At 44.2% G+C, this 27,506-nt stretch overlaps 1 protein-coding gene across 1 annotated transcript in view; it reads right to left on the bottom strand.

Moving 5' to 3' along the window:
- The window catches only part of kif6 (kinesin family member 6), a 406,644-nt gene that overhangs the window by 338,174 nt on the left and 40,964 nt on the right, over window positions 1–27,506 (bottom strand). Inside the window, exons 4-5 of the mRNA XM_078213528.1 lie at window positions 25,384–25,531; window positions 23,183–23,292 (exon numbers count right to left, since the gene is read on the bottom strand). Of these exons, the coding sequence (XP_078069654.1) occupies window positions 23,183–23,292; window positions 25,384–25,531 (258 nt within the window). The remainder of the gene's footprint in view (window positions 1–23,182; window positions 23,293–25,383; window positions 25,532–27,506) is intronic.

Here is a 27,506-nt window from a genome sequence, read left to right on the forward strand (position 1 = left end):
CTGGGACAAAGCAGGCAGCTTGATTGGCAGCCCATCCACAAACATTCACACCCTCCACTATCAATGCACAGTGGCAGGAGTGTGCACCATCTACAGGATGCGCTGCAGGAACTCACCAAGGTTCCGTAGACAACCTCTTAAGGGCGGCACAGTGGCACAGTGGTTAGCACAGCTGCCTCACAGCGCCAGGGATCCAGGTTCAATTCCCGGCTTGGGTCACTGTCCGTGCGGAGCCTGCACATCCTCCTTGCGTCTGCGTGGGTTTCCGCCGGTTGTTTCGGTTTCCTCCCACAGTCTGAAAGGCGTGCTGGTTAGGTGCATTGGCCATGCCTACTTGTGACACTAATAAATAAACTTAAACTTCCAACCCATAGCCACTACCATCTAGAAGGACAAGGGCAGCAGGCACATGAGAACATCGGCACTTGGAAGTTCCCCTCCAAGCCACACATCATCCTGACTTGGAAATATGTCACTGTTCCTTCACTGTCGCTGGTTCAAAATACCACAACTCCTTTACTAACAGCACTGTGGGTATACCTACACATGATGTGGAGATGCCGGCGTTACAACATGGACTGCAGTGGTTCGAGAAGGCAGCTGACCACTACTTTCTCAAGGGCAATTAGGGATAGGCAACAAATGCTGGCCTAACCAGCAACATTCCATGAATGAATAATAAAATAAAATCTCCTTTAAAGCACAGATGAAACCAAACATTTCGAAGGTAAAAACAGCCATTTTCATGTTATTCAAGTCTTTGTATTTGCTTCATATTTGGCTATATACTTAATATAATGGTGTTATTCAAAATGCAGGGGATTTCTACCAAACTTATACATGCAGATAGATGTGTGTTTGGCATTGTTGCATTTTTGGTAAGCAATTTTTCCGAAACAAATAAGTTTCTTTTAATTTTCTTCCAAACACACCAAGAAAAACAAGGACTACAAGAACATGAAAGTACGATCGGCTACAGGTTTCCCTCCCACTCATCCACCAAACTGTCTTGGAAATATATCGCCGTTCCTTTATCATCGCAGAGTCAAAATCCTTCAACCCTCTCCTTAAAAGCACCATGGGAGTACCTTCACCACAATGATCGCAGCAGTTGACGTCAGCTCATCATCACTTTCTCAAAGGCAATTCAGGATGGTCAATGCATTCTGGCCTTGCCAGAAACATCCTTGGCAGCAACTCACCAAGATTCCTTTTTCAACACCTTCCAAACCTGCCACATTGAATGCCTAGAAGGACAAGGGCAGCAGATGTATGGGAATACCACCCATCTGCAAATTCCCCTCCATTCACATAACACCCTGACTTGGAACTATATCACTGTTCCTTCATTGTCACCAGATCAAAATCCTGGAACTCCCTTCTTAAATGCACAATGGATGTACCTACATCAAAAGGACTCCAGCAGTTCGAGAAGGCGCTCACTACCACCTTTTCAAGGACAATTAGGAATGGAGAACAAAATTGCTGCCACATCCTGGAAAATAATTCTTTAAAATTACCAAAATTCGATGAGGGTAGAGATTGCACTTGGATGTATCAGGAACAGCTTATGACCACTTAGCCCATGGAATCATTTGTCTACCTCCTTACTGATCACAATATTAGAAGGAAACATTGATCAAATTAGAATCATACAGAATGGTCACAGAACAGAAGATGGTCATTCAGTTTGTTGAATCTATGCCAGCTCTCTGGAAGAGCAATTTAGCAATTCCACTCCCCCGACCCTTTTTTGTGGTCCTGCAAATTTTTCACAGCAGGTTCTTCGCCAATTTTCTTTTGAAAGCCATGATTGATGCGCTCATTGCCACTCTTTCAGGCAGTGAATTCCAGATCGTAACCACTTGCTGCATGTAAAAGTGTTCCTCAAGTCGCATTTGATTATTTTGCCATTCACCTTGAATCAGTGTCTTCTGCTTCGCAACCCTTACACCAGTGGGAACAATTTCTACCCACTCTGTCTCGACTCCTCATTATTCTGAACACCTCAAGCAAATCTCCTTTCAATTTCTCTTCTCTTGGGAATACAGTTCCAACTTCTCCAATCCATCCACATTACTGACATCCTTCGTCCTTGGAACCATTCATGTAAATCTTCTCTGCAAATAGGACTGTTCTCATAATCATAGATACAAACACCAGTTGCAACTAATATCATGTGGATCTAGGGTTCATAACAAACAGAAAATCCTATTAGTTTAGTCAATATCTTCCGCTATTGTCTACAGACCTTTCAATCACTGCCTGAAAGAGTGGCAATGACCACATCAATCATGGCTTTCAAAAGAAAATTGGTGAAGAACCTGCCGTGAAAAATTTGCAGGACCACAAAAAAGGGTCGGGGGAGTGGAATTGCTAAATTGCTCTTCCAGAGAGCTGGCATAGATTCAACAAACTGAATGACCATCTTCTGTTCTGTGACCGTTCTGTATGATTCTAATTTGATCAATGTTTCCTTCTAATATTGTGATCAGTAAGGAGGTAGACAAATGATTCCATGGGCTAAGTGGTTATAAGCTGTTCCTGAACCGTACATCCAAGTGCAATCTCTACCCTCGTCGAATTTTGGTAATTTTTAAGAATAATTTTCCAGGATGTGTCAGCAATTTTATTCTCCATTCCTAATTGTCCTTGAGAAGGTGGTAGTGAGCGCCTTCTCGAACTGCTGGAGACCTTTTGATGTAGGTACATCCATTGTGCATTTAAGAAGGGAGTTCCAGGATCTTGATCTAGTGGCAATGAAGGAACAGTGATATAGTTCTTGGTCTTGGGGCATGCATAAAATGCAAGGGATTTGAATAATTAATACATTACTTGGTGAGGCTGAGCAACTTGGAACGCCTGCAGAACCTCAATTAAGTCCAACAAAACTTGATGGCAGGCAAACAAAGACACGTTCAAATCCTTCTTTCTAATTTACGGTTTCTCATTTCATTTAGAGCTTACAGGAAAAAGAAATGATGATTCCAATGCATCTGTTCTAAATGCATTTCAGTCACAGAATGCCACACAGATTCAGCATTTGCACAAGTTTTTTGTGGGTATTTATACCACCCAGGAGAATGGAGAACTGGAGAGTTTACTGCTACAAAACATTTCGCCTAGAATTGGCACCAGTTATAATCATAACTCAATCAATTACAAGTTGATGAGGAATGCATTTGAACATAGAACAAAGAAAATTACAGCACAGAAACAGGCCCTTCGGCCTTTCAAGCCTGAACCGATCATGCTGCCCGACTGAACTAAAATTCCTTACCCTTCCGGGGACCAAAACCCTCCATTCCCATCCTATTCATGTGTTTGTCAAGACGTCCCTTAAAAGTCACTGTCATATCTGCTTCCAGTACCTCCCCCAGCAGTGACTTCCAGGCACTCACCACCCTCTGTGTAAAAAACTTGCCTCATACATCTCCTTTAAACTTTGCCCTCACACCTTAATCCTATGCCCCCTAGTAATTGACTCTTCCACCCCGAGAAAAAACTTCTGATTATCCACTCTGTCTATGCCTCTCATAATCTTGTAGACTTCTATCAGGTCGCCCCTCAACCTCCGTCGCTTTAGTGAGAACAAACCAAGTTTCTCCAACCTCTCCTCATAGCTAATGCCCTCCATACCAGGCAACATCCTTGTAAATCTTTTCTGTACCCTCTCCAAAGCCTCCACATCCTTCTGGTAGTGTGGCAATTTGATTACTGGAAATGGGAAGCAAAACTGAATATAAATTTGTATGTTATTTTTCTTTTTCATTGCTTCCAATATTATCACACAATGACTATCAGGTTGCAGCAAACAAATACTCGGAACAATGATACAGGAGGTGGGAAAAGAAAAGTGGAGGTAGAGATATGGGACAAGAATCCCTCTATTCAGTAGCTTTGCTGTATGGAAAATTCATGAACAGTGCTCCAAACAACTCCAAATGTTGAAATTAACAAAATAACTTGCATTTATATTGCACATTACACATTCTCAAAGCATTTCACAAACTGTAAAGTACTTCTAAAGTGCAGTCACTGTTGAAATGTTAGTGCTCAGACTTAGTGCTCAGTTAAATGTTTACTTGCTTCCCAGTATAGGTCACAGAGAACCCATCATCAGCTAAAGCCTGCATTCCCTGAGAATTATCAGGGATCCAAACACCACCTATATTATAATTTTGCAGAGAGAAACAAGATTAGGTTGTCACCTCAATAGAGTAATGAGTATGCTGCGCTGTTCAGGGTGTTGTCCATTGGATCAAACATTAAACAAGGGCTCAATCAGGCCTCTCAAAGAACAAAGAAAAGTACAGCACAGGAACAGGCCCTTCGGCACTCCAAGCCTGTGCTGGTCATGATGCCCTAACTAAACTAAAAAAATCTTCTACCCATACTCTGAGGGCAGTCGTTGGCTGCACGGACTTTAGCAAGACTTTAGCAAGACTTGCCTTTATAGGACGGGGTATAGAGTATAAAAGCTGGAGTCTGATGATGCAGCTATATAGAACGCTGGTTAGGCCACATTTGGAGTACTGCGTCCAGTTCTGGTCGCCGCACTACCAGAAGGGCGTGGTGGCGTTAGAGAGAGTGCAGAGAAGGTTTACCAGGATGTTGCCTGGTATGGAGGGTCTTAGCTATGAGGAGAGATTGGGTAGACTGGGGTTGTTCTCCTTGGAAAGACGGAGAATGAGGGGAGATCTAATAGAGGTGTACAAGATTATGAAGGGTATAGATAGGGTGAACAGTGGGAAGCTTTTTCCCAGGTCGGAGGTGACGATCACGAGGGGTCACGGGCTCAAGCTGAGAGGGGCGAAGTATAACTCAGATATCAGAGGGACGTTTTTTACACAGAGGGTGGTGGGGGCCTGGAATGCGCTGCCAAGTAGGGTGGTGGAGGCAGGCACGCTGACATCGTTTAAGACTTACCTGGATAGTCACATGAGCAGCCTGGGAATGGAGGGATACAAACGATTGGTCTAGTTGGACCAAGGAGCGGCACAGGCTTGGAGGGCCGAAGGGCCTGTTTCCTGTGCTGTACTGTTCTTTGTTCTTTGTTCTAAGACCTTTGACAAAGCACCACGTGGTAGGTTGTTGCCCAAGGTGAAATTGCATGGGATCCAGGGTCAGGTAGCTAAATGGATACAAAATTGGCTTGATGACAGAAGGCAGAGGGTGGTTGTAGAGGGTTGTTTTTCAAACTGGAGGCCTGTCACCTCAGGGATCGGTGCTGGGTCCACTGTTATTTGTCATTTATATTAATGATTTGGATGAGAATTTAGGAGGCATGGTTAGTAAGTTTGCAGATGACACTGAGATTGGTGGCATAGTGGATGGTGAAGAAGGTTATCTAGGATTGCAATGAGATCTTGATCAGTTGGGCCAGTGGGCTGATGAATGGCAGATGGAGTTTAATTTAGATAAATGCGAGGTGATGCATTTTGATGGATCAAATCAGGGCAGGACTTACTCAGTTAATGGTAGGGCATTGGGGAGAGTTATAAAATAAAGAGATCTAGGGCTACAGGTTCATAGCTCCTTGAAAGTGGAATCACAGGTGGACAGGGTGGTGAAGAAGGCAGTCAGCATGCTTGGTTTCATTGGTCAGAACATTGAATACAGGGGTTGGGACGTCTTGTTGAAGTTATACAAGACATTGATAAGGCCACACTTGGAATACTGTGTACATTCTGGTCACCACATTATTGAAAGGATATCATTAAACTAGAAATAATGCAGAAAAGGTTTACTAGGATGCTCCCGCGGCCTGATGGTTTGCGTAATAAGGGGAGACTGGATAGACTGGGACTTTTTTCCTTTGGAGCGTAGAAAGCCGAGGGGTGATCTTATAGAGGTCTATAAAATAATGAGGGGCACAGATCAGCGAGATAGTCAATAGCTTTTCCCAAAGGTAGGGGAGTCTAAAACTAGAGGGCATAGGTTTAAGGTGAGAGGGGAGAGATACAAAAGTATCCAAAGGGGCAATTCTTTCACGCAGAGGGTGGTGAGTGTCTGGAACGAGCTGCCAGAGGTAGTAGTAGAGGTGGGTACAATTTTATCTTTTAAGAAGCATTTAGATAGTTACATGGGTACGATGGATATAGAGGGATATTGGGCCAAATGCGGGCAATTGGGATTAGCTTAGGGGTTTAAAAAAAAATGGACAAGTTGGGCCAAAGGGCCTGTTTCCATGCTGTAAACCTCTATGACTCTGGGAGCCATGCCAAGTTGTGAAAAAACCGGAAGGAATTTTTTTCTATTGTGCATCCGTAAATGTTGGTGAGAGTCATAGCTGACAGCATCACGTGACTTTGACAATATCAGCTCGAATCAAGACATGAAACTCGAGCAAATACCTCATTAAATTATGAATTCCTAGCCACTTGTGAAACTCAAGTCCTGCTGTTAAAGATGAGCTATAAAGAACCAGGGCTATGATCAGTCTTCCTGCCTCACCATGGGCAATAAAAATATCAAAACTCAATGGGCGTTCGACAAATATGAAAAGAGTCTGGTCTCTCACCTTAAAACACTAAGTGCAAATGGCCACAACATAGGATGTGCTTGGCCCTACCCACTAACTTATTCGGGAAAGTTCTGTGGAATTGCACAGGTTAAGGCAGGCATGCCTGTGTCAACTTTTTTAAAGTTATAGCAGAAGCTGTAACACCATGAGGGATGTTATGAAACCCCGCTGATGCTGTGCGTGAGAGTTCCAAACCGAAACACTGGCTTCGTAAGGTCTATTTCTTTTTGGATATTAGTGAGAAACGTTTACGGAAACAGTGAGAACTCAGACATTTCTGTTGTTAAACAAACAAATACAAGAATTTATTAGGTAGAAGAAAGATAATAAAATACCACAAAGAACAATCCTATACCTCAGCAAATTAACAATAAGCACTTAGTCCCTCCAAGAACGAAAACCCCAAAATATCAGTTTCCCCCCCTATCTAAACTCTCCCTGTTTCCCAAACAGCAACCATAAACTATTGACTAAATCTAGCCAGTGATTACCACACTGTACAGCATAAGTGACCAGGACTTGGAAATGGTCTTCAGTTCAGTGAAGAAAATGATCTTGTAGCACTTCATCTCCAGCTGAGCAGAGAAAGGCTGCCTCTCTTTCTCTTTCTTGCTGCTGCTTCTTCAACACCCCATCTGTGTCTAAACTGTTCCATGGGCTCACAGCATTCGGATTACTAATTATGTCAATTGCAAAGATCACCCTGTTCCCTATTCTTTTCTTTCTGTTAGGTGCTGCCCAGACATGGTTTACAAAAATACATGGCAGTTTGGTTTTACTTGTGCAAAAAAACTGTACCCTCATTTTGATTTGATTTATTATTGTCACATGTATTTGGGGCAGCACGGTGGCACAGTGGTTAGCACTGCTGCTTCACAGCTCCAGGGACCTGGGTTCGATTCCCAGCTTGGGTCACTGTCTGTGTGGAGTTTGCACATTCTCCTCGTGTCTGTGTGGGTTTCCTCCGGGTGCTCCGGTTTCCTCCCACAGTCCAAAGATGTGCGGGTTAGGTTGATTGGCCATGCTAAAATTGCCCCTTAGTGTCCTGAGATGTGTAGGTTAGAGGGATTAGCAGGTAAATGCGGAGGGATATGGGAGTAGAGCCTGGGTGGGATTGTGGTCGGTGCAGACTCGATGGGCCGAATGGCCTGTTTCTGCACTGTACGGTTTCTATGACTTTCTATGGCTATGTATTAACATACAGTGAAAAGTATTGTTTCTTGCACGCTTTACAAACAAAGCATACCGTTCATAGAGAAGGAAAGGAGAGAGTGCAGAATGTAGTGTTACAGTCATAGCTAGGGTGTAGAGAAAGATCAACTTAATGCAAGGTAAGTACATTTAAAAGTCTGACAGCAGCAGGGAAGAAGCTGTTCTTGAGTCGGTTGCGACGTGACCTCAGACTTTGCATCTTTTTCCCGACGGAAGAAGGTGGAAGAGAGAATGTCTGGGATGCATGGGATCCTTAATTATGCTGGCTGCTTTGCCGAGGCAGCGGGAAGTGTAGACAGAGTCAATGAATGGGAGGCTGGTTTGCGTGATGGATTGGGCTACATTCACCACCTTTTGTAGTTCCTTGCGGCCTTGGGCAGAGCAGAAGCCGTACCAAGCTGTGATACAACCAGAAAGAATGCTTTCTATGGTGCATCTGTAAAAGTTGGTGAGAGTCGTAGCTGACATGCCAAATTTCCTTAGTCTCCCAAGAAAGTAGAGGCTTTCTTAACTATAGTGTCAGCATGGGGGAACCAGGACAGGTTGTTGGTGATCTGGACCCTTTCTTCTTCATCCCCTTGATGTAGACAGGGGCATGTTCTCCTTTATGCTTGTTGAAATCAATGACAATCTCCTTCGTTTTGTTGACATTGAGGGAGATATTATTGTTGCTGCATCAGTTCACCAGATTCTCCATCTCTTTCTGTCCTCTGTCTCGCCATTGTTTGAGATCCGACCCACTACAGTGGTGTCGTCAGTAAACTTGAAAATCGAATTGGAGGGGAATTTGGCCGCACAGTCATAGGTGTACAAGGAGTATAGTAGGGGTCTGAGAACACAGCCTTGTGGGGCACCGGTGCTGAAGATTATCGTGGAGGAGGTATTGTTGCCTATCCTTACTGATGTGGTCTGAGAGTCCAGTCGCAGGAGGTGCCAAGGCACAGGCCACAGAGTTTGGAGATGGGTTTTGTGGGAATAATGGTGTTGAAGGCTAAGCTGTAGTCAATAAATAGGAGTCTGACATAGGTGACCTTGTTATCTGGGTGTTCCAGGGTTGAGTGCAGAGTCAGGTCTGCCGTGGACCTGATGCGGCGATAGGAAAACTGTAGTGGATCCAGGTAATCTGGGATTGATTCGTGCCATGACTAGCCTTACGAAGCACTTCATAATGATGGATGTCAGAGCCACCGGCCAATAGTCATTAAGGCACGCTGCTTGGTTATTCTAAGGTACCGGGATGATGGTCGTCTTCTTGAAGCAGATAGGGACCTCATATTGTTGTAAAGAGAGGTTGAAGATGTCTGTGAATACCCCTGCCAGCTGATCCGCACAGGATCTGAGTGCTTGTCCGGGTACCCCATCTGGGCCAGTCGCTTTCCGTGGGTTGACCTTCGAGAAAGCTGCTCTGACATCTGCAATGGTGACCCCAGATACAGGTTCATCCAGGGCTTCCAGGGTTTTAATTTTAATAGCATCCTAACATTTTGTGACAGAGATTCCGTCTGAAAAGTCTTCAAACCATCTACAGGACAATGCAGCCAAGGTAAAACAGTCATACCTTGAAAGAGGGAGAAGGAATCTCCCCAACATGTCCCAGCTACAATATCATCTGAGAATCAACCTCCTGATAATTCAACTACAAGACACCGTGCTGCTTACTAAGAATCCTCTGCTTTTATCCGACCTCCAATGCAGCTACAACATCAATTCAACTTTGGAACTACAGACCCGCAATAGAAAATTGTTTCTGGAAGCTCTGGAACACGAGCGCGATAATAAATAATCTTTAATTTTAAATTCACAAAAGCTTATTGCTGGAAATTATTTAAACTGGGACAAGCCACTCTGAGGGTAAGGACACACACCAACTTCACACATAAACATACTTTGATCACCAACAATAGAAAAAGACGAACGCTAAGGGCGGGATTTTCCGGCCACGCTCGTCCCAAGACCGGAAAATCCCATCTGAGGTCAATGGGCCTCAACATGGTCCACCCTCACTGGCTCTGGCAGGCGGGACGGGAAAATTCCAACCTATGAGTGACATTTTACATGCCAACCAGAAAGCTATTCTAGATATTATTTGAATCCAAGACAGTTGTGAGATTTTGCTAAAGCAACGACCCATTTGTTAAGGTTATTTTCTCCCCCCACTTCAGTTCAGCTTTTACTTCACAGAAACAAGAAATTTCACCCAACAAGTCTATGTCCGTGTTTAAGTTTAAAGTTTATTTATTGGTGTCACAAGTAAGGTTTACATTAACACTGCAATTAAGTTACTGTGAAATTCCCCCAGTCGTCACATTCTAGCACCTGTTCGGGTCAATGCACATAACCAGCACGTCTTTCAGACTGTGGGAGGAAACCGGAGCACCCGGAGGAAACCCACACAGACAGGGAGAGAACGTGCAAACGCCACACAGACAGTAACCCAAGCCAAGAATTGAACCCAGGTCTCTGGCGCTGTGAGGCAGCAGTGCTGACCACTGTGCCACCATGCTACCCCATACAAGTCTCGTCCCACCCTCTAACCTGATCACCAGAACCAACTATTCATTTCTTCCTCAGGTGTTTATCTAGCTCCCCTTCAAGTGTCTCACCTACTTATTGTGTAGTTTGCCAGCCGTTGTGTATGCCCCAAAATTGGAAACACTTAGTCTACATATATTCTGATAACAGCATGACAAGGTCAACAGAACATCTGGGACCTTGGCAAATGATCAGACCAACATTCCACTCCAGTAAGATTTAAAGATGAGAAAAAAATACAAGTAACAACATAAAAAGAAAGACCACAAATTGAATTCAAATTAGATACAGAAAAATTATGGTAAATGGGATTTTCGGGTCCTGCTGCAGTGAACAGAGATTCGGCTGGGCGCCAAATTCTCCGTCCTCACTTGTAGCGGCAGCGGGGGCGTGAACGACCGGTACGATCGCACCCACTACGTCCAGCTCCTTGTAATTTTATACATCTCAATTAAATCTCTGCTCAGTTTTTGTTCCAAAATAATTAACTCCAACCTACCCAATCTTTGCTGAGAGCTAAGATTGGCCAATCTGAATCTTAACTTCAAATACCCACCTTGGTTAATTCACTTGCCTAACAAAAATCTAATCTTAGTTTTGAAATAATAATAATTTTAAACATATCAATTAGATTACTTCTTATCTTCTATATTCAACTGAATACAGGCTACCTGACCTCACACCACTTTGAGGTATGGTACCCAAGAATTGAAAAAGCTAATTATACCATCCCTATAGTGCAGAAGGAGGCCCATCAAGCCCGCACCAACAACAATCCCACCCAAGCCCCATCCCTGTAAACTCACATGTTAATCCCCCTGACACCAAGGGTCAATTTGGCATGGTCAATCGACCTAACCCGCACATCTTTGTGACTATGGGAGGAAACTGGAGCACCCGGAGGAAACCCAAGCAGACACGGGGAGAATGTGCAGACTCCACACAGACAGTAACCCGAGGCCAGAACTGAACCCGGATCCCTGGCATTGTGAGGCAGCAGTGCTAACCACTGTGCCACCATGCCAGCAGCTAGTTTGGAAAAGAAACAGTCTGTTCTAATAATACATACAAGATTCAGAAAGTTTTTTTTCCCCTTGAAGAGGGTTTGTCACAAGACAAATTGCAACTATTTGTTGAACACACCAACTCTTCTTGAGCTGGTTTTAATTAATTGTTAGCTGTTTGGAATATTCATGTGGAATAATAATATTTATCAAAATCTATAATGGTTACCATTCCTTCCCATTCTGTCACTGTAGGTTGGACATTACGCTGCCACGTAGCACCCTATTAGATTACAGCTGAGTGTGAATGCATTTCTGGGTTCAGCAGGTTGCCACGCTCTGGCCTGACCGTCACCCAGGTGCAGAAGCACGCCTGGCTAATCCGTCCCAGGGTTAAAAGTAGCAATCAGATTACCTCTGGCCCCACTAGCCCTTTACAATTTGCTGTTTATTTTTCTAGTCGTGTTAGGAGGTTGCTGCCACCAATTTCATTCGATCATAAAATCTCAAAGTTTTCCTGCAACCTGTCGCTGGTCACGTTCTTCAGCGGGTGCCAGTTGAAAGCTGGGTAACTAACTGAGGAAGTGTTTGACATCCCTCCTGAGACACTCCCATGCAATTAAAATAGTTCCAATTATTTTGGTGCGTGTTCCCTAGCCAATTCAAAAGGATGGTCCTGCAAATGCATGTCGAGTGCAAAAGGGGGTTTACACTTGGGTTCGATTCCCAGCTCGGGTCACTGTCTGTGTGGAGTCTGTATGTTCTCCCTGTGTCTGCGTGGGTTTCCTCCGGGTGCTCTGGTTTCCTCCCACAGTCCAAAGATGGGCGGATTAGGTGCACTGGCCATGCTAAATTGCCCCTTAGTGACCCAGGAGCGTAGGTTAGAGAGATTAGCGGGGTAAATGTGTGGGGTTACGGGGACAGGGCCAAGGTGGGATTGTTGGCGGTGCAGACTCAATGGGCCGAATGGCCTCCTTCTGAACTTTAGGGATTCTATGATCGTGGGTTGCTGCTTCAATTTTCTCTGCCCAATGCCCAGAAACCAGCAAGTTAAACTAAAGAATATCAGCCCCACACTTGATAATAAACGTAAACTAGGGGTGCACTTATGATTAAAGTCATAGATAGAATCATAGAATCACATAGTGCAGAAGAGGCCCTTCGGCCCATCAGGTCTGCACCAGCATATGAGAAAGACCTGAACCCCCACCTAATCCCATCTACCAGCACTTGGCCCATAGCCCTAAATGTTATGATGTGCCAAGTGCTCATCCAGGTACTTTTTAAAAGGATGTGAGGCGACCTGCCTCTACCACCCTCCCGGGCAACGCATTCCAGACCGTCACCACCCTGTGGGCAAAAAGGTTTTCCCTCACATCCCCCCCTAAACCTCCTGCCCTTATCTTAAACCTATGTCCCCTTGTGACTGACCCTTCAACTAAGGGAAACGGTTGCTCCTTATCCACTGTGATCGTGTCCCTCATAATCTTGTGCACCTCATTCAGGTCGCCCCTCAGTCTTCTCTGCTCCAATGAAAACAATAATAGTAAGAAGTCTCACAACACCAGGTTAAAGTCCAACAGGTTTATTTGGTAGCAAATAGCATAAGCTTTCGGAGCACTGCTCCTTCGTCAGATGGAGCGGAAATGTGCTCTCAAACAGTGCAAACAGGCAAAATCAAGTTGCAGAATACTGATTAGAATGCGAATCCTACAACCAGCCAGGTCTTAAAGGTATAGACAATGTGGGTGGAAGGAACATTAAACACAGGTTAAAGTGTATTGTCTCCAGACAGAACAGCTGGTGAGATTCTGCAAGCCCAGGAGGCAAGCTGTGGGGGATACTGATAATGTGACATAAATCCAACATCCCGGTTGAGGCCGTCCTCATGTGTGCGGAACTTGGCTATCAGTTTCTGCTCAGCGACTCTGCGCTGTCGTGTGTCATGAAGGCCGCCTTGGAGAATGCTTACCTGAAGATCCAAGGCCAAATGCCCGTGACTGCTGAAGTGCTCCCCCACAGGAAGAGAACAGTCTTGCCTGGTGATTGTCGAGCGGTGTTCATTCATCCGTTGTCGTAGCGTCTGCATGGTTTCCCCAATGTACCATGCCTCGGGACATCCTTTCCTGCAGCGTATCAGGTAGACAATGTTGGCTGAGTTGCAAGAGTAGGTACCGTGTACCTGGTAGATGGTGTTCTCACGTGAGATGATGGCATCCGTATCGATGATCCGGCACGTCTTGCAGAGGTTGCTAGTGGCAGGGTTGTGTGGTGTCGTGGTCACTGTTCTCCTGAAGGCTGGGTAGTTTGCTGCGTACAATGGTCTGTTTGAGGTTGCGTGGTTGTTTGAAGGCAAGAAGTGGGGGTGTGGGGATGGCCTTGGCGAGATGTTCGTCTTCATCAATGACATGTTGAAGGCTCCGGAGGAGATGCCGTAGCTTCTCCGCTCTGGGGAAGTACTGGACGACGAAGGGTACTCTGTCCACCGTGTCCCGTGTTTGTCTTCTGAGGAGGTCGGTGCAGTTTTTCGCTGTGGCGCGTCGGAACTGTTGATCGATGAGTCGAGCGCCATATCCTGTTCTTATGAGGGCATCTTTCAGCGTCTGGAGGTGTCTGTTGCGATCCCCCTCATCCGAGCAGATCCTGTGTATTCGGAGGGCTTGTCCGTAGGGGATGGCTTCTTTAATGTGTTTAGGGTGGAAGCTGGAGAAGTGGAGCATCATGAGGTTATCCGTGGGCTTGCGGTACAGTGAGGTGCTGAGGTGACCGTCCTTAATGGAGATGCGTGTGTCCAAGAATGCAACCGATTCTGGAGAGTAGTCCATGGTGAGTCTGATGGTGAGATGGAACTTGTTGATGTCATCATATAGTTGTTTCAGTGATTGCTCACCATGACTCCAAAGGAAGAAAATATCATCGATGTATCTATTGTATAGCATCGGTTTAAAGTCCTGTGCGGTGAAGAAGTCTTGTTCGAACCTGTGCATGAAGATGTTGGCATATTGAGGTGCGAATTTGGTCCCCATGGCTGTTCCGTGTGTCTGGATGAAGAACTGGTTGTTGAAGGTGAAGACATTGTGGTCCAATGGAAGTGTCCTCTGTCTGCTGACAGTAATGATTTTATGTCAAATGAGTTTGCGCTTTTTCAATCTGGTTCCATTTGGGCATGAGCTCAAAGCCGAAACCAATCTGTAAATCAGGAGTAATTGGTATGGTCAGGATGGTTGATGTTGGAAATTGCATCTGGAAACTGGCAGTTGACAGCATTGAGTACTGAGGCCGTTGCAGCAATGCCATCATCGTGGGGAATGCTGGTGTAGAGTGCCGAGACATCCATTGTGACGAGGAGTGCTCCTGGTTCAACTGCTCCATGTGTGCTGAGTTTCTGTAGGAAGTCTGTAGTGTCGCGACAAAAGCTGAGGGTTCTTTGTACAATGGGTTTCAGGATGGGTTTCAATGAAAACAACCCAAGTCTATCCATCCTCTCGTCATAACTTAAAAGTTCCATCACAGGCAGCAAGCTGGTGAATCTCCTCTGCGCCCAGTCCTGTGCAATCACATCTTTCCTATAATGTGGTGACCAGAACTGCACACAGTACTCCAGCTGTGGCCTCACCAAAGTTCGATACAACTCCCTGCTTTTGTAATTTATGCCTCAATTGATGAAGACAAATGTCCAAGAATGCAATGAACTAACTGTCACATTACCAAATGCTTAGTACTTGACAGGGATTAGTGCTGGGTCCACTGTTATTTGTCATTTATATTAATGATTTGAATGAGAATACAGGAGGCGTGGTTCGTACGTTTGCAGATAACACCAAGATTGGTGGCATAGTGGATGGTGAAGAAAGTTATCTTCAATTGCAACGGGATCTTGATCAATTGGGCCAGTGGGCTGACGAATGGCAAATGGAGTTTAATTTAGACAAATGCGAGGTGATGCATTTTGGTAGATTGCACCAGGGCAGGACTTACTCAGTTAATGGTGGGGCGTTGGGGAGAGTTACAGAGCAAAGAGATCTAGGGGTACATGTTCACAGCTCCATGAAAGTGGAGTCACAGGTGGACAGAGTGGTGAAGAAGGCATTCGGCATGCTTGGTTTCATTGGTCAGAACACTGAAGACAGGAGTTGGGATGTCTTGTTGAAGTTGTACAAGACATTGGTAAGGCCACACTTGAAATACTGTGTGCAGTTCTGGTCACCTTATTATAGACAGGGTATTATTAAACTGGAGCGAGTGCAGAAAAGATTTACTAGGATGCTACCGGGACTTGATGGTTTGGGTTATAAGGAGAGGCTGGATAGACTGGGACTTTTTTCTCTGGAGCGTAGGAGGCTGAGGGGTGACCTTATAGAGGTCTATAAAATAATGAGGGGCTCAGATTAGCTAGATAGTCAATAACTTTTCCCAAAAGTAGGGGAGTCTAAAACTAGAGGGCATAGATTTAAAATGAGAGGGGAGAGATACAAAAGTGTCCAGAGGGGCAATTTTTTCACACAGAGGGTGGTGAGTGTCTGGAACAAGCTGCCAGAGGTAGTAGTAGAGGCAGGTACAATGTTGTCTTTTAAAAAGCATTTAGATAGTTACATGGGTAAGATGGGTATAGAGAGATATGGGCCAAATGCGGGCAATTGGGATTAGCTGAGGGGTTTAAAAAAAAAGGGCGGCATAGACAAGTTGGGCCAAAGGGCCTGTTTCCATGGTGTAAACCTCTATGACTCTATGTCAGTTATTGGAATTGTGTCATGGTGAATTTGGTACAAGCAGCAGTTAGATTTCTTTTAAAGTTGCAGATGCCCACTTTGCTGTGTTTTTTTTTCAAAATAGTTCCATGTTAGGGTTCTTTGATCATCAGCCAGGAGAAGCCAATTAAACCTTAGCTCAAGGGTAAATGAACCAAAATTACAACTGTTCAAGAATTAGAAAGTCATGAACCATTTAAGCATCATTTTCAGCAGAGTAAAACTTCTACTTTTAGAAATGTGCACAAGCACATGTTTCCAAACATTCGTGCTTTCTCTTTTAATACTTTGATGCATTTAATACATTTCACAACCAGAGATGCGCTGTGGAGGAACAGAAGAGTTTCTCATCATGGAAATCCAGTGCAAGTATCCCGGGTCAACTATAGCATAACTAGATTTTTAGTTTACTTTGCGCAAAAACGTGCTGCAGCCTTAACTTCAGAAAAGCACCCCTACTGCACCTGTGGAACATTTCTATTTCCAACATCAACCATCCTGACCATACCAATTACTCCTGATTTACAGATTGGTTTCGGCTTTGAGCTCATGCCCAAATGGAACCAGATTGAAAAAGCGCAAACTCATTTGACATAAAATCATTACTGTCAGCAGACAGAGGACACTTCCATTTCATCAGCTGTGAACATGATCGCAGTGAAGTATCATGAATTAGAGGATGTTAAAATATATTCATTCAACTTTAACAAAGATTGTTTCCTGGTGCATAAAGTACTTTGGCACAGTGGTTAGCACTACTGCCTCACAGTCCCAGGGACCCAGGTTCGATTCCCAGCTTGGGTCACTGTCTGTGTGGAATCTGCCCGTTCTCCCTGTGTCTGTGTGGGTTTCCTCCGGTTGCTCCGGTTTCCTCCCACAGTCCAAAATATGTGCTGGTTAGGTGCATTGGCCATGCTAAATTCTCCCTCAGTGTACCCGAATGCTTAATGTAAGCACACTTGTGACACTAATAAATAAACTAAACTACTTACAGCCAGAACTTTTCATTTTTAGTGACACTACTCTCTCATAACAGCAAACAGTATAAATGTAAAAACATGACTTTGATCTGAGGCACACTTTAACAATACTAAGGTTACTCATCTGGCCAGAGTCTAACATTTTGTCAAACTGCTGACAAAGAATTGATTTGATTTTTCATTAAACTTAACCCTCTGCCACTACACTCTGCAATGACTCGTTCATATCATACAACAAGACACATTTGACTTGATCAAAATGGGGAAGAGGCTGGAGGAAGATTTGTGGTGGTGATCCCCAGGAGTCGGCATTCGGAAGCTTGCGGTTCCTGATATATATTAATGATCTAGATCTTGGTGTGCAGGGACAATCTCAAAAATTGCAAATGTTACTTAACTTGGAAGTGTTGTAAGCTGTGAAGAGGATAATGTAGAACTTCAAAAGGACATAGACAAGTTAGCGGAGTAGGCAGAGAGGTGGCAGATGAAGCAGAGAAATGTGAGGTGATGCATTTTGGTAGGAAGAACATGGACAGACAATAAAAAATAAGGGGGGAAATTCTTAAGGGGGCGCAAGAGCAGGGTGCAGGGTGTTCATGTGCATAGATCACTGAAGCTAGGAGGGCAGTGGAGAGCAGTTAATAAAGCATATAGTATTCTGGGCTTTATTAATGCTGGCAGAGAGTACAAGAGCAAGGAGGTTATGCTGAACTTTTACAAGACATTAGTTAGAGCTCAGCTGGAGTATAGTGTACAGTTCTGGGTGCCACACTATAAGGAGGATGTGACTGCATTGGAGAGACTGCAGAAGAGGTTTACAAGAATAGTTCCGGGGATGAGAACTTCAGTTATGAGGATAGATTGGAAAGGTTGGAACTGTTCTCCTTGGAGAGAAGGCAGCAACGAGCAGATTTGATAGAGGTGTTCAAAATCATGAGGGGGTTTGACAAGGTAGATAGGGAGAAATTATTCCCCCTTATAAAAGGATCAAGAATGAGAGGGCACAGATTTAAAGTGATTTGGAAAAGAAGCAAATGAGATGATGTGAGAAAAAACTTTTTCACAGAGCAAGAGGTTCGGCTCTGGAATGTGTGGTCGAGGCAGGTTCAGTCGAGGCATTCAAGAGGGCATTAGGTGATTGCTTGAATAGAAGCATTGTGCAGGGGTATGAGGAAAAGGCAGGGAATGGCACGAAGCTGTGGTGCTCACTTGAAGAGTCGGTGCAGACATGATGGGCTGAATGGTCTCCTTCTGCACCGTAACAATTCTGTGACTCTGAGATGAAGCATTTCAATTCACATTGAACACTCTTGAAGAGATAACAGACCATGGCCGCAAACACAGAAGATGCAATTGATAACTCTGATCATGACCTCTCAGCCCTATGGACCAGGATGAAACTGAACCGAAGGGATTCAAACACAGATTGGCAGGCAATGTGTAAAGGAATAGAATAACATAAGAACATAAAAACTAGGAGCAAGAGTAGGCCATCTGGCCCCTCGAGCCTGCTCCGCCATTCAATAAGATCATGGGTTGATCTTTTCGTGGACTCAGCTCCACTTACCCACCCGCTCACCATAACCCTTAATTCCTTTACTGTTCAAAAATGTATCTGTCCTTGCCTTAAAAACATTCAATGAGGTAGCCTTTGTGGGTTTGTGTTTTATCAATAACCACTGGTAAAATATGATAAAAGATGACAGCTATTACATTTAATAATATTATAGCATTAGAATACAGAGAAATAAACAATGCATATGGAATGGTATTGCAGCCATTTATATCCATGAGCACTGGATTGGATAATAGATTTCCATTCTACAGAAACACAGGCATTTGGAGGAAGACAACTTATTCCAGTCAATCCTAATGCAAAGACAAGAAACGCATTCATATCAAAAACACCAATTAAATTTTAATTATTTCACATTCAGAGCTAAGGATGTTGAATTCAACTGTAATATATGTTCAGAATATTTTTAAATTCTCCTGAGAAAGAGAGGAGCCGGAATGGAGGATTCATTAGAATGCAAAGTGCTCCTGGCTCTGTGTGGATTGAAACATTGCAATCACTCTTTGCCATAAACAAAACTATCTGGATGAAACTGATGTAAACAGAAAGAAAAATCTCTCATTTGCGTTATCACCTGTTTGCACGGCAGCCCAAGACAGATTTCATCCCGACATCTCCCTCGCAAACTCCTCGTTCTTTTTTTAATACAACTGCAGTGCAATTAATCAAAGGTCTTCCATCTAAACAGTTTTGTGATAGATCCAAATGGCCATTGTTATGTGTCTAGTGTCTATGGGGAACAATTCCAGACCACAAGAAAGGGCTTTGAGGCAAGTTACCTCATCATGAGCAATACCAGAGAAATCTATTAATTTCCTTAAATAAATACTGGCAGTGCGCTATTTTTAGCAAATGTATGTTGTGAGTCACAAGAAACAGCGACCAAAAGAGGGGAAAGTTTGAATTTGTCTGCAACCAAACATAGCAAACCCCTTAATAAGCATATTGCAGATGCTGGAATCTGAAACAAGAACAGAGAATGCTGGGAAAACTCAGCAGGTCTGGCAGCACCTGTCAGGAGAGAGAAAAACAGAGCTAACGTTTCGAGTCCGTTTGACACTTCGTCAGAGCTAAAGAGAGGGAAATGTGTTGGATATTAAACTGTAGCCAGGAGAGATTTCAACAAGATGTTGCAACCATTTCCCTCTTGGTGTTTGACGAAGCTTTTACCAAAACTCACTTCCACAGCCACATTTGCTTCCTCAGTCTCTGACTTATCCCACGTGGATACTAAAGGTCTATCCCTCATGTTTAGAATCCACTCAGGATTACAGGTATCTCTGAGATATACAACGCTGCTCAGACAGCTGTTCTCATCACATTCTGAAATCCACATTCAGTGCCATGAGCCACTAAATGTACACATGCGACCTTAATCTCCAGCAGCACAGACTCACCCTCTCTCAAAGCTGTCCTTGTCCCCATTTTATCCTTCGGCTCATCTGACACCTTAACAAGAAGCCATTCCTCTTCCTTTCAGGTCTTCAAGAACACAAGCTCCAACAACTTACTGACACCAAGGCCCATCCAGACCCTCCACACCTTCCCGTCCCTCTGACCTCATTCCTTCTTCTAATCCCATCCCTTGCCATGTATTCACTGTACCCTCTGACCTTCCCCTCCCTGATGTTGAGCATTCTGTACTCAGTAACAGATTCAGTTTCATCCCCTTCCGTCCTCCTCTCGTTGAATTTGGGGCTTGGTATGATATTGAACTCTTCCGTTGCCTCCATGCTCACTTCTTTGGGCAGAGTCCAATGGATCCTTTCACCCACCTCCAGTATTCCCCCTCTACCTGGATCCCACCCACTGGCCTCCTACCTACTCTTGATCTTTTTAGCGGGAACTGTCGGCGCAACATCAGCCATCTCAATTTCTCTGCTCTCACACCCACTCCAACCTGTTTCCCACTGAGACCCATTTCCCTCCCTCTGAACTTGCTGCATTCCATTCTCTTAGGTACAACGCTGACCTTGTGACAAGGGTGGTGCTGTTCTTGTCTGGTTTACAGACCTCTACCTCAGAGGCTGTGCGCCAGCTCTCAGACACTTCCACCTACCTCCCCCTGGACCATGACCCCACCACCAAACATTGAGCCACTGTTTCCAGCACTGCTAATGAACTCATTTTCTCTGGAGATCTTCCCTCCACAGCTTCCAACCTCATAGTCCCCCAAACCCACACAGCCTGCTTCTATCTCCTTCCCAAATTCACAAACAGGGCTGTTCTGGTTAGACCCATCGTACCAGCCTGTTCCTGCCGCACGGAACTTATTTCTTCCTATCTTGACTCTATCCCCTTGTCCAATCTTCTCCCACCTACATTCATGATTCCTCTATGCCTTACATTATATTAACAATTTCCAGTTTTGTGGCCCTAACTGCCTGCTCTTCTCTGTGGATACCCAATCTCTCTTCACCTCCATCCCGCACCAGGAGGGTCTGAGGACTCTCTGCCTCTTTCTTAAATGGAGACCCAAACAATACCCGTCCACCATCACACCCCTCCGTCTGGCTGAACTTGTTCTGTCACTCAATAATTTCTCTTTTAACTTGTCTCATTTCCTGCAGATAAAAGGTATGGGTATAGGTACTTGCATATGCCACAGTTATACCCGTCTTTTTGTGGATTATGCAAAGCACATCCAGATCCACTCAGGCCCACTCCCGCACTCTTTTGCCATTATGCTGATGACCGCATTGATGCCATTTTGTACTCTCATCTGGACCTGGAAAAATGTATTGATTTTGCTTCCAATTTCCACCCCCTCTCACCTTCATATAGTCCTTTCCAACACTTCCCTTCCAGCCCCTGACCACTCTGTCTCCATTTCCAGTGATAGACTGACCACCAATATTCATTACAAACCCACTGATTCCCACAGCTACCTCAATTACAGCTCCTCACACCCTGCTTCCTGTAAGAACTCCATCCCATTCTCCCAGTTTCTCCACCTCTATTGCATCTGTTCTAATGATGCCGCATTTGAAAATGACACTCCTGACATGTCTGCCTTTTCTCCTTACTGAGGTTTCCCCTCTCCCCTTGTGGTGACAGGGCACTCAATTGGGTTTGACCCACCCTGCACCTCTGCCCTCTTTCCTATAACAATGATCAGAACCTCCTTGTCCTCACTTTCCACCAGCCTCTGGATTCAAAAGATTTCCATTTCCACCAAATCCAGCATGATGCTACCATGAAACACATCTTCCATCACGCCGTCAGCGTTTTGCAGGGACTGCTCCCTCCATAACATCCTGGTCCGCTCCTCCATCACGCCCAGCTCTCCATCCCCTTCAACCCAGCACCTTTCCTTGCAATCTCAGGTGTAATACCCTTTACTCCTTCCTCCTCACCATTCATGGTCCTAAACACTCCTTTCAGGTTAAATAGCACTTCACTTGCACTGCCTTCAATTTGGTCTACTGTATTTGCTGCTCCTAATGCGGTCTCCTCAACACTGGGGAGACTAAACGCAGACTCGCAAAGCGGGTCACCGAGTCTGTGTTTAGTCTCCGCAAGCAAGACCCCAACATGCCTGTTGCTAGCCATTTTAGCTCACCATCTTGCCCAGATATCTGTCCTTGGCCTGCTGCAATGCTCCAGTGAAGCCCAGCGCAAACCGGAGGAGCAACATCTTGGCTTGGAGGGCCAAAGGGCCTGTTCCTGTGCTGTAATTTCCTTGATTCTTTATTCTTTGTTCATCTCATCCTCCGATTAAGCACGTTACAGCCCTCAAGACTCAACACTGAATTCAACAACTTTAAACTGTGACCTTTCTCCTCCATCCTAAACCCTTTGTTTTAAAATATCCCTGACATTTATCGTCTCAATCCAAAAACCCTCCCTCCCGCTCCAATACCAGGCCATCTGTCTTTTGTTCTTAAGACTGCTACGTCTTGTTGCAATCTCTGCCAGCTACAGTTCAATATCCAACACACTTCTCTCCCTTCAATTCTGATGAAGAGTCAGGCGGACTCGAAACATTAACTCTGCTTCTCTCCCAACAGGTGCTGTCAGACCTGCTGAGTTTTTTCTGTTCTTTGTTTAGCAACACTTGTGTTTTATAAGAACATAAGAACATAAGAAATAGGAGCAGGAGTAGGCCATCTAGCCCCTCGAGCCTGCCCCGCCATTCAATAAGATCATGGCTGATCTGACGTGGATCAGTACCACTTACCCGCCTGATCCCCATAACCCTTAGTTTTGCGGCAACGTTTAATTTTCGAAAGTGATTATCACTCTCCAGATTCACTCTCAAGTAGTTTTTTTACAATGACTTGGTGGCTGCTCATCCTTCTGGGAGAAACCAGAAGTTAACTTCAAAGAAATGTTAGAAATAAACAAAAGCGGGCTTCAAACAAAAACACATGGCCACAAAATGTACAAAGCCACATTCAGAACGCTTCAGAAATAATGAGCCAATGAAGGATTTTAATGTCATAAATATGCAACTGATGTTGCGGACAGTAAATATGTTAAATAACCTATTCAACTCATTCTTTGGCAATTTATAAATGCTTTTCCTCAAATGAACTACTTCTGAGAGAGAGAAAAAAGGGAGCAGATCAAGGGAAAGGGCAACTGAAATTAACTGAACTCACGGCAAGTCTTCAAGTTTGGAGGCATCATGACGTGGATCGAGGAGATCGTAACCACATTCATTGTAAATTTCCAAGTAGGAAATGTGGGTTGTGTAGACTTTGCTGCTGTCCTGCTCCAAAGGAAATGAAACAAAGTCAATAAAACAGCTGAGCCCAGATACAGACGGTTAGGTGTATAAATATAGGCCAGAGTTTACCGCCCCGCCCGCCACAGGAACCACAGTGGGCAAGGGGCGGACAATGGGAAGGTCCGCTGACCTCAGATGGGATTTTACGGTTTTGGGACGAGCGAGGCCATAAAATCCCGCCCATATTTTCACATTTTGACTTTTAGTTCAGCACTTTACTGTGACAATTATATTTTTTTCAAATCTCAGATTAGGCAACAAGGGGAAAAAGAACCAAAACTGATTTTTTTCAGATAGCCGGCTTCAGACAGTACAAGATGCTGCTGTCTCGCGCAATGAAGCCTTGATTTGATTTATCATTGTCACATGTATTGGGATACAGTGAAAAGTATTGTTTCTTGCACGTTATACAAACAAAACATACCGTTCATAGAGTACATAGAAGAGAAGGAAAGGAGAAGATGCAGAATGCAGTGTTACAGTCATAGCTAGGGTGCAAAGAAATATCAGCTTATTATATGGTAAGTCCATTCAAAAGTCTGATGGCAGTAGGGAAGAAGTTGTTCTTGAGCCTGACTTTTGAATGGATCTACCTTATATTAAGTTGATCTTTCTCTACACCCTAGCTATGACTGTAACACTACATTCTGCACCCTCTTCTTTCCTTCTCCCCTATGTACTCTATGAATGGTATGTTTTGTCTGTATAGCGCGCAAGAAACAATACTCTTCACTGTATCCCAATACATGTGACAATAATAAATCAAATCAAATTTTCCTGCATTCTTGTGCTTTTTCCCGTCAGTGGTTCTTGAAAGAATGAGGTTCTGGTGGCAGCGAGGACATCAGATGACAAGGTGCTTCCCTTGCTGATGACCCAACAGTGCATTTGTAGTACAGTGCAGTAAAGGTAGATCCAGAGATGATTACCTATCTGCTTTCTCAGTTGGGAGCAATCCCACAGCAGATGAGCGCAAGCAAGGGGGAGAAGGAGGACAAATGAGGTACCTAGAAGTGTACAGTGCACACCCGTTTAAATGTGAAATTTCACCTATGCTTCACTTCGAATGAGAATCTTCAGCTGCAGTGGTGCATGAAAGTCATACAAGATAAAGCAGAAGTGAATTGTCACCTTTAATCAACTGTGTAGCTTGAAATTGCTAATCTATTGTGACAAAGGAGCTGAGATTAAAATAGCAACAAAGATGCTGGTTGGTACTGGAGAACAAATAGAATTTACCGGCATGTTGAACAAGTGCAATAGTTCTATAAAATGGTGTGCATCTCCATTGCAGGTTGTATCCAACACAAACAATTCACAAAATGTTGTATATATTGTCATTAAGGTACATATATTCCTCAAAATGGAACTCCAATTTGGAACAGTATCAGTCAGTTCCAAGTTTTACTGATTTTGTTTTCTTCAGGGATATTGGAAATGCTGCACTAAAAACAAAAGGGAACAAACTGGACTTCTCTGGTTGCCAGGAAATTAGTGAAGGACTAAGATACTGCCGCAGGGATAATTACAACAGCTAATGACTTTTCCGTAGCTTAAACTGAGGCCCCATAGGAGGAAGCGTCTGCCAGTCCTGATTTTGTTAAGTTTCCTATGGCTCCTGCTGAGACACCTAATCCAGGTAAAGAACAAAACATGAAGGCGCAACAGGACTGTTAGTCGGACTTGCATAATTTTCCTCTTCCAGATGGGGTTGCCCCAACCAGCAAGCTGTCTTAACCGATGAAACTCAGATGTGGTTTTAGAGACTGTTGGAGTTTGAGGCTGAGACACATGACATTAAATCTAAAAATAAAAATCTAAACCAAGCTAAATGTATGCACATGGCCAGTTGCTCCGAATTCCTGTCGTAATTCGTTCTCTCTATTCACAATATTTTCTTTACAAGCTAATTTATGTTATATGGCAGTAACAGATTTACTTGAGTTCCACATCACTACTTATATAAATTTCAATATTTGGACAACACTTACTTCCCTTGAAATTGTAACCAAAACCCCCTACTACTTTAGCATTAGAAACACAAGTTAGCAGCTAACAGACGAAACACGTTACCTTCTGAAACTCCCCAAACATGTATGAGAGTGTTCTGGGAATGATGCCTCTGTCACTGTACCGTTCAGCACCTCCTGTAACAGTGAATGTCTTCCCACTGCCTGTCTGCCCATAAGCAAAAATAGTGCCGTTGTAGCCTGAAAGGACACTGCAAGGAGAAACAAACAATATTAATGTGCAGAACTAGAAACATACTGCAGGGCTGCTGATTATTAACCACGTATTTTAACATGAAGTTTATCTTTATTATCCCAATCATGCATAGGCCACCAATTTTACTGATGCACCAGAGAAAGCAACCTTTCCGGATGTATCACAGCTTGGTACGGCTCCTGCTCTGACCAAGACTGCCAGAAACTACAAAGGATTGTGAACGTAGTCCAATCCATCACGCAAACCAGCCTCCCATCCATTGACTCCGTCTGCACTTACCGCTGCCTCGGAAAAGCAGCCAGCATAATCAAGGACCCCACGCACCCCGAACATACTCCCTTCCACCTTCTTCCATCGGGAAAAAGATACAAAAGTCTGAAATCATCTACTAACCAATTCAAGAACAGCTTCTTCCCTGCTGTCATCAGATTTTTGAATGGACCTGCCTTATGTTAAGTTGACCTTTCTCTGCACCCTAGCTATGACTGTAACACTCCATTCTGCACCCTCTCCTTTCCTACTCTATGAACGGTATGCTTTGTCCTTATAGCACGCAAGAAACAATACTTTCACTGTATCCCAATACATGTGACAATAATAAATCAAATCAAATCAAAAACAAATAGGTAACATGTAATAGGCCTATGGTTTTCCTCGCTGGTGGAATCCTGCCAGAACTGTAGCCAGTCAAAATTTCTACTCAGATGCTTAGTCCTGCATTGACTATCAGTTTATCAGTCGAGCCACACAATAATATTTTTGCCAGCCTTCCAGCATTATCCCCGACTGTGGTCACAGGCTCACCGTAGGAAAGAGTGAAATGAGGCTGGTGAAGGTTCTGCAGCCTTGAAGAGTTAGTCAGCTGAAGCGAACGGCCAAATCTTACAAATTCTTTAAAACTGAGTGGGTCCAGAAATGTAACCAATCAGCCCATTATGTAAAATATGAAGTCCATCCTTCGTGCCTTAACTCTGGGCACCAGGGACATGCAAGATTCCCAACATAAAGCAGTGTGGTGCTCACAGTGACAACTTGCAATTATACAGCATCTTAAACATTGAAAAAAATCCGAAAAGACACAGCAAGCTTATTTCAGAAATAGATGCTGAGGTTGCGCAAAGGGATTTAAATTGCATGGATTTTGAATGTGACAAGAGGAAGGACAGATGGAGAGATGAGGGATAGCAGGAGAGGAATCCCAGATCATGAGGCCTAGCTAAGAACATGGCCACTAATGGTGGAGTGAAAGGGAGGCGGGAGTGCACAAATGGTCAGAGCCAGAGAATTCAGGAGAAGGGTCGTAGGCAGTCAGAGATATGGTGGGAGCAAAGCCATGAAAGGATTTAAACATAAGAATAAGAATTTTCAGTTTGAGGTGTTGAAAGTGCATGGGAAGATATAGGTCAGTGAGAATTAGGGTAACAGGAGGCAGTGATAGGATATGGGCAGCAGAATGTTGAACAAGTTCGACAGAAGGTTGTCCTGGGGGCACATTGGAGCCGTTATGGAGGTGATGAAAGTCTGAATGAGGGTTCCAAAAACAGATAGGTTGATTTAAGGATGGAAGACGACACTGATAGAGGTGGAAGTAGGCAGCGTTTGTGATGGAGAGGACATGGAGTTGAATACTCAAGTCTGAACTGAACAGGGTTTTGAAAATGAAAACCTCTTTAAAGTTTATTTATTAGTCACAAGTAGGCTTACATTAACACTACAATGAAGTTATCGTGAAAATCCCCGAGTTGCCACACTCCGGCACATGTTCGGGTACACCGAGGGAGAATTTAGCACCGAACCAACATGTGGGAGGGAACCGGAGCACCCAGAGGAAACCCACGCAGACACGGGGAGAACGTGCAGACTCCAAACAGTCAGTGGCCCAAGCCGGGAATCGAACACAGGTCTCTGGCGCTGTGAGGCAGCGGTGCTAACCACTGTGCCGCCCTAAATCTCTGGTTTAACTGAAGACA

The sequence above is a fragment of the Mustelus asterias genome, chromosome 5, assembly GCF_964213995.1.
Source record: "Mustelus asterias chromosome 5, sMusAst1.hap1.1, whole genome shotgun sequence".
Taxonomy (NCBI): Eukaryota; Metazoa; Chordata; class Chondrichthyes; order Carcharhiniformes; family Triakidae; genus Mustelus; species Mustelus asterias.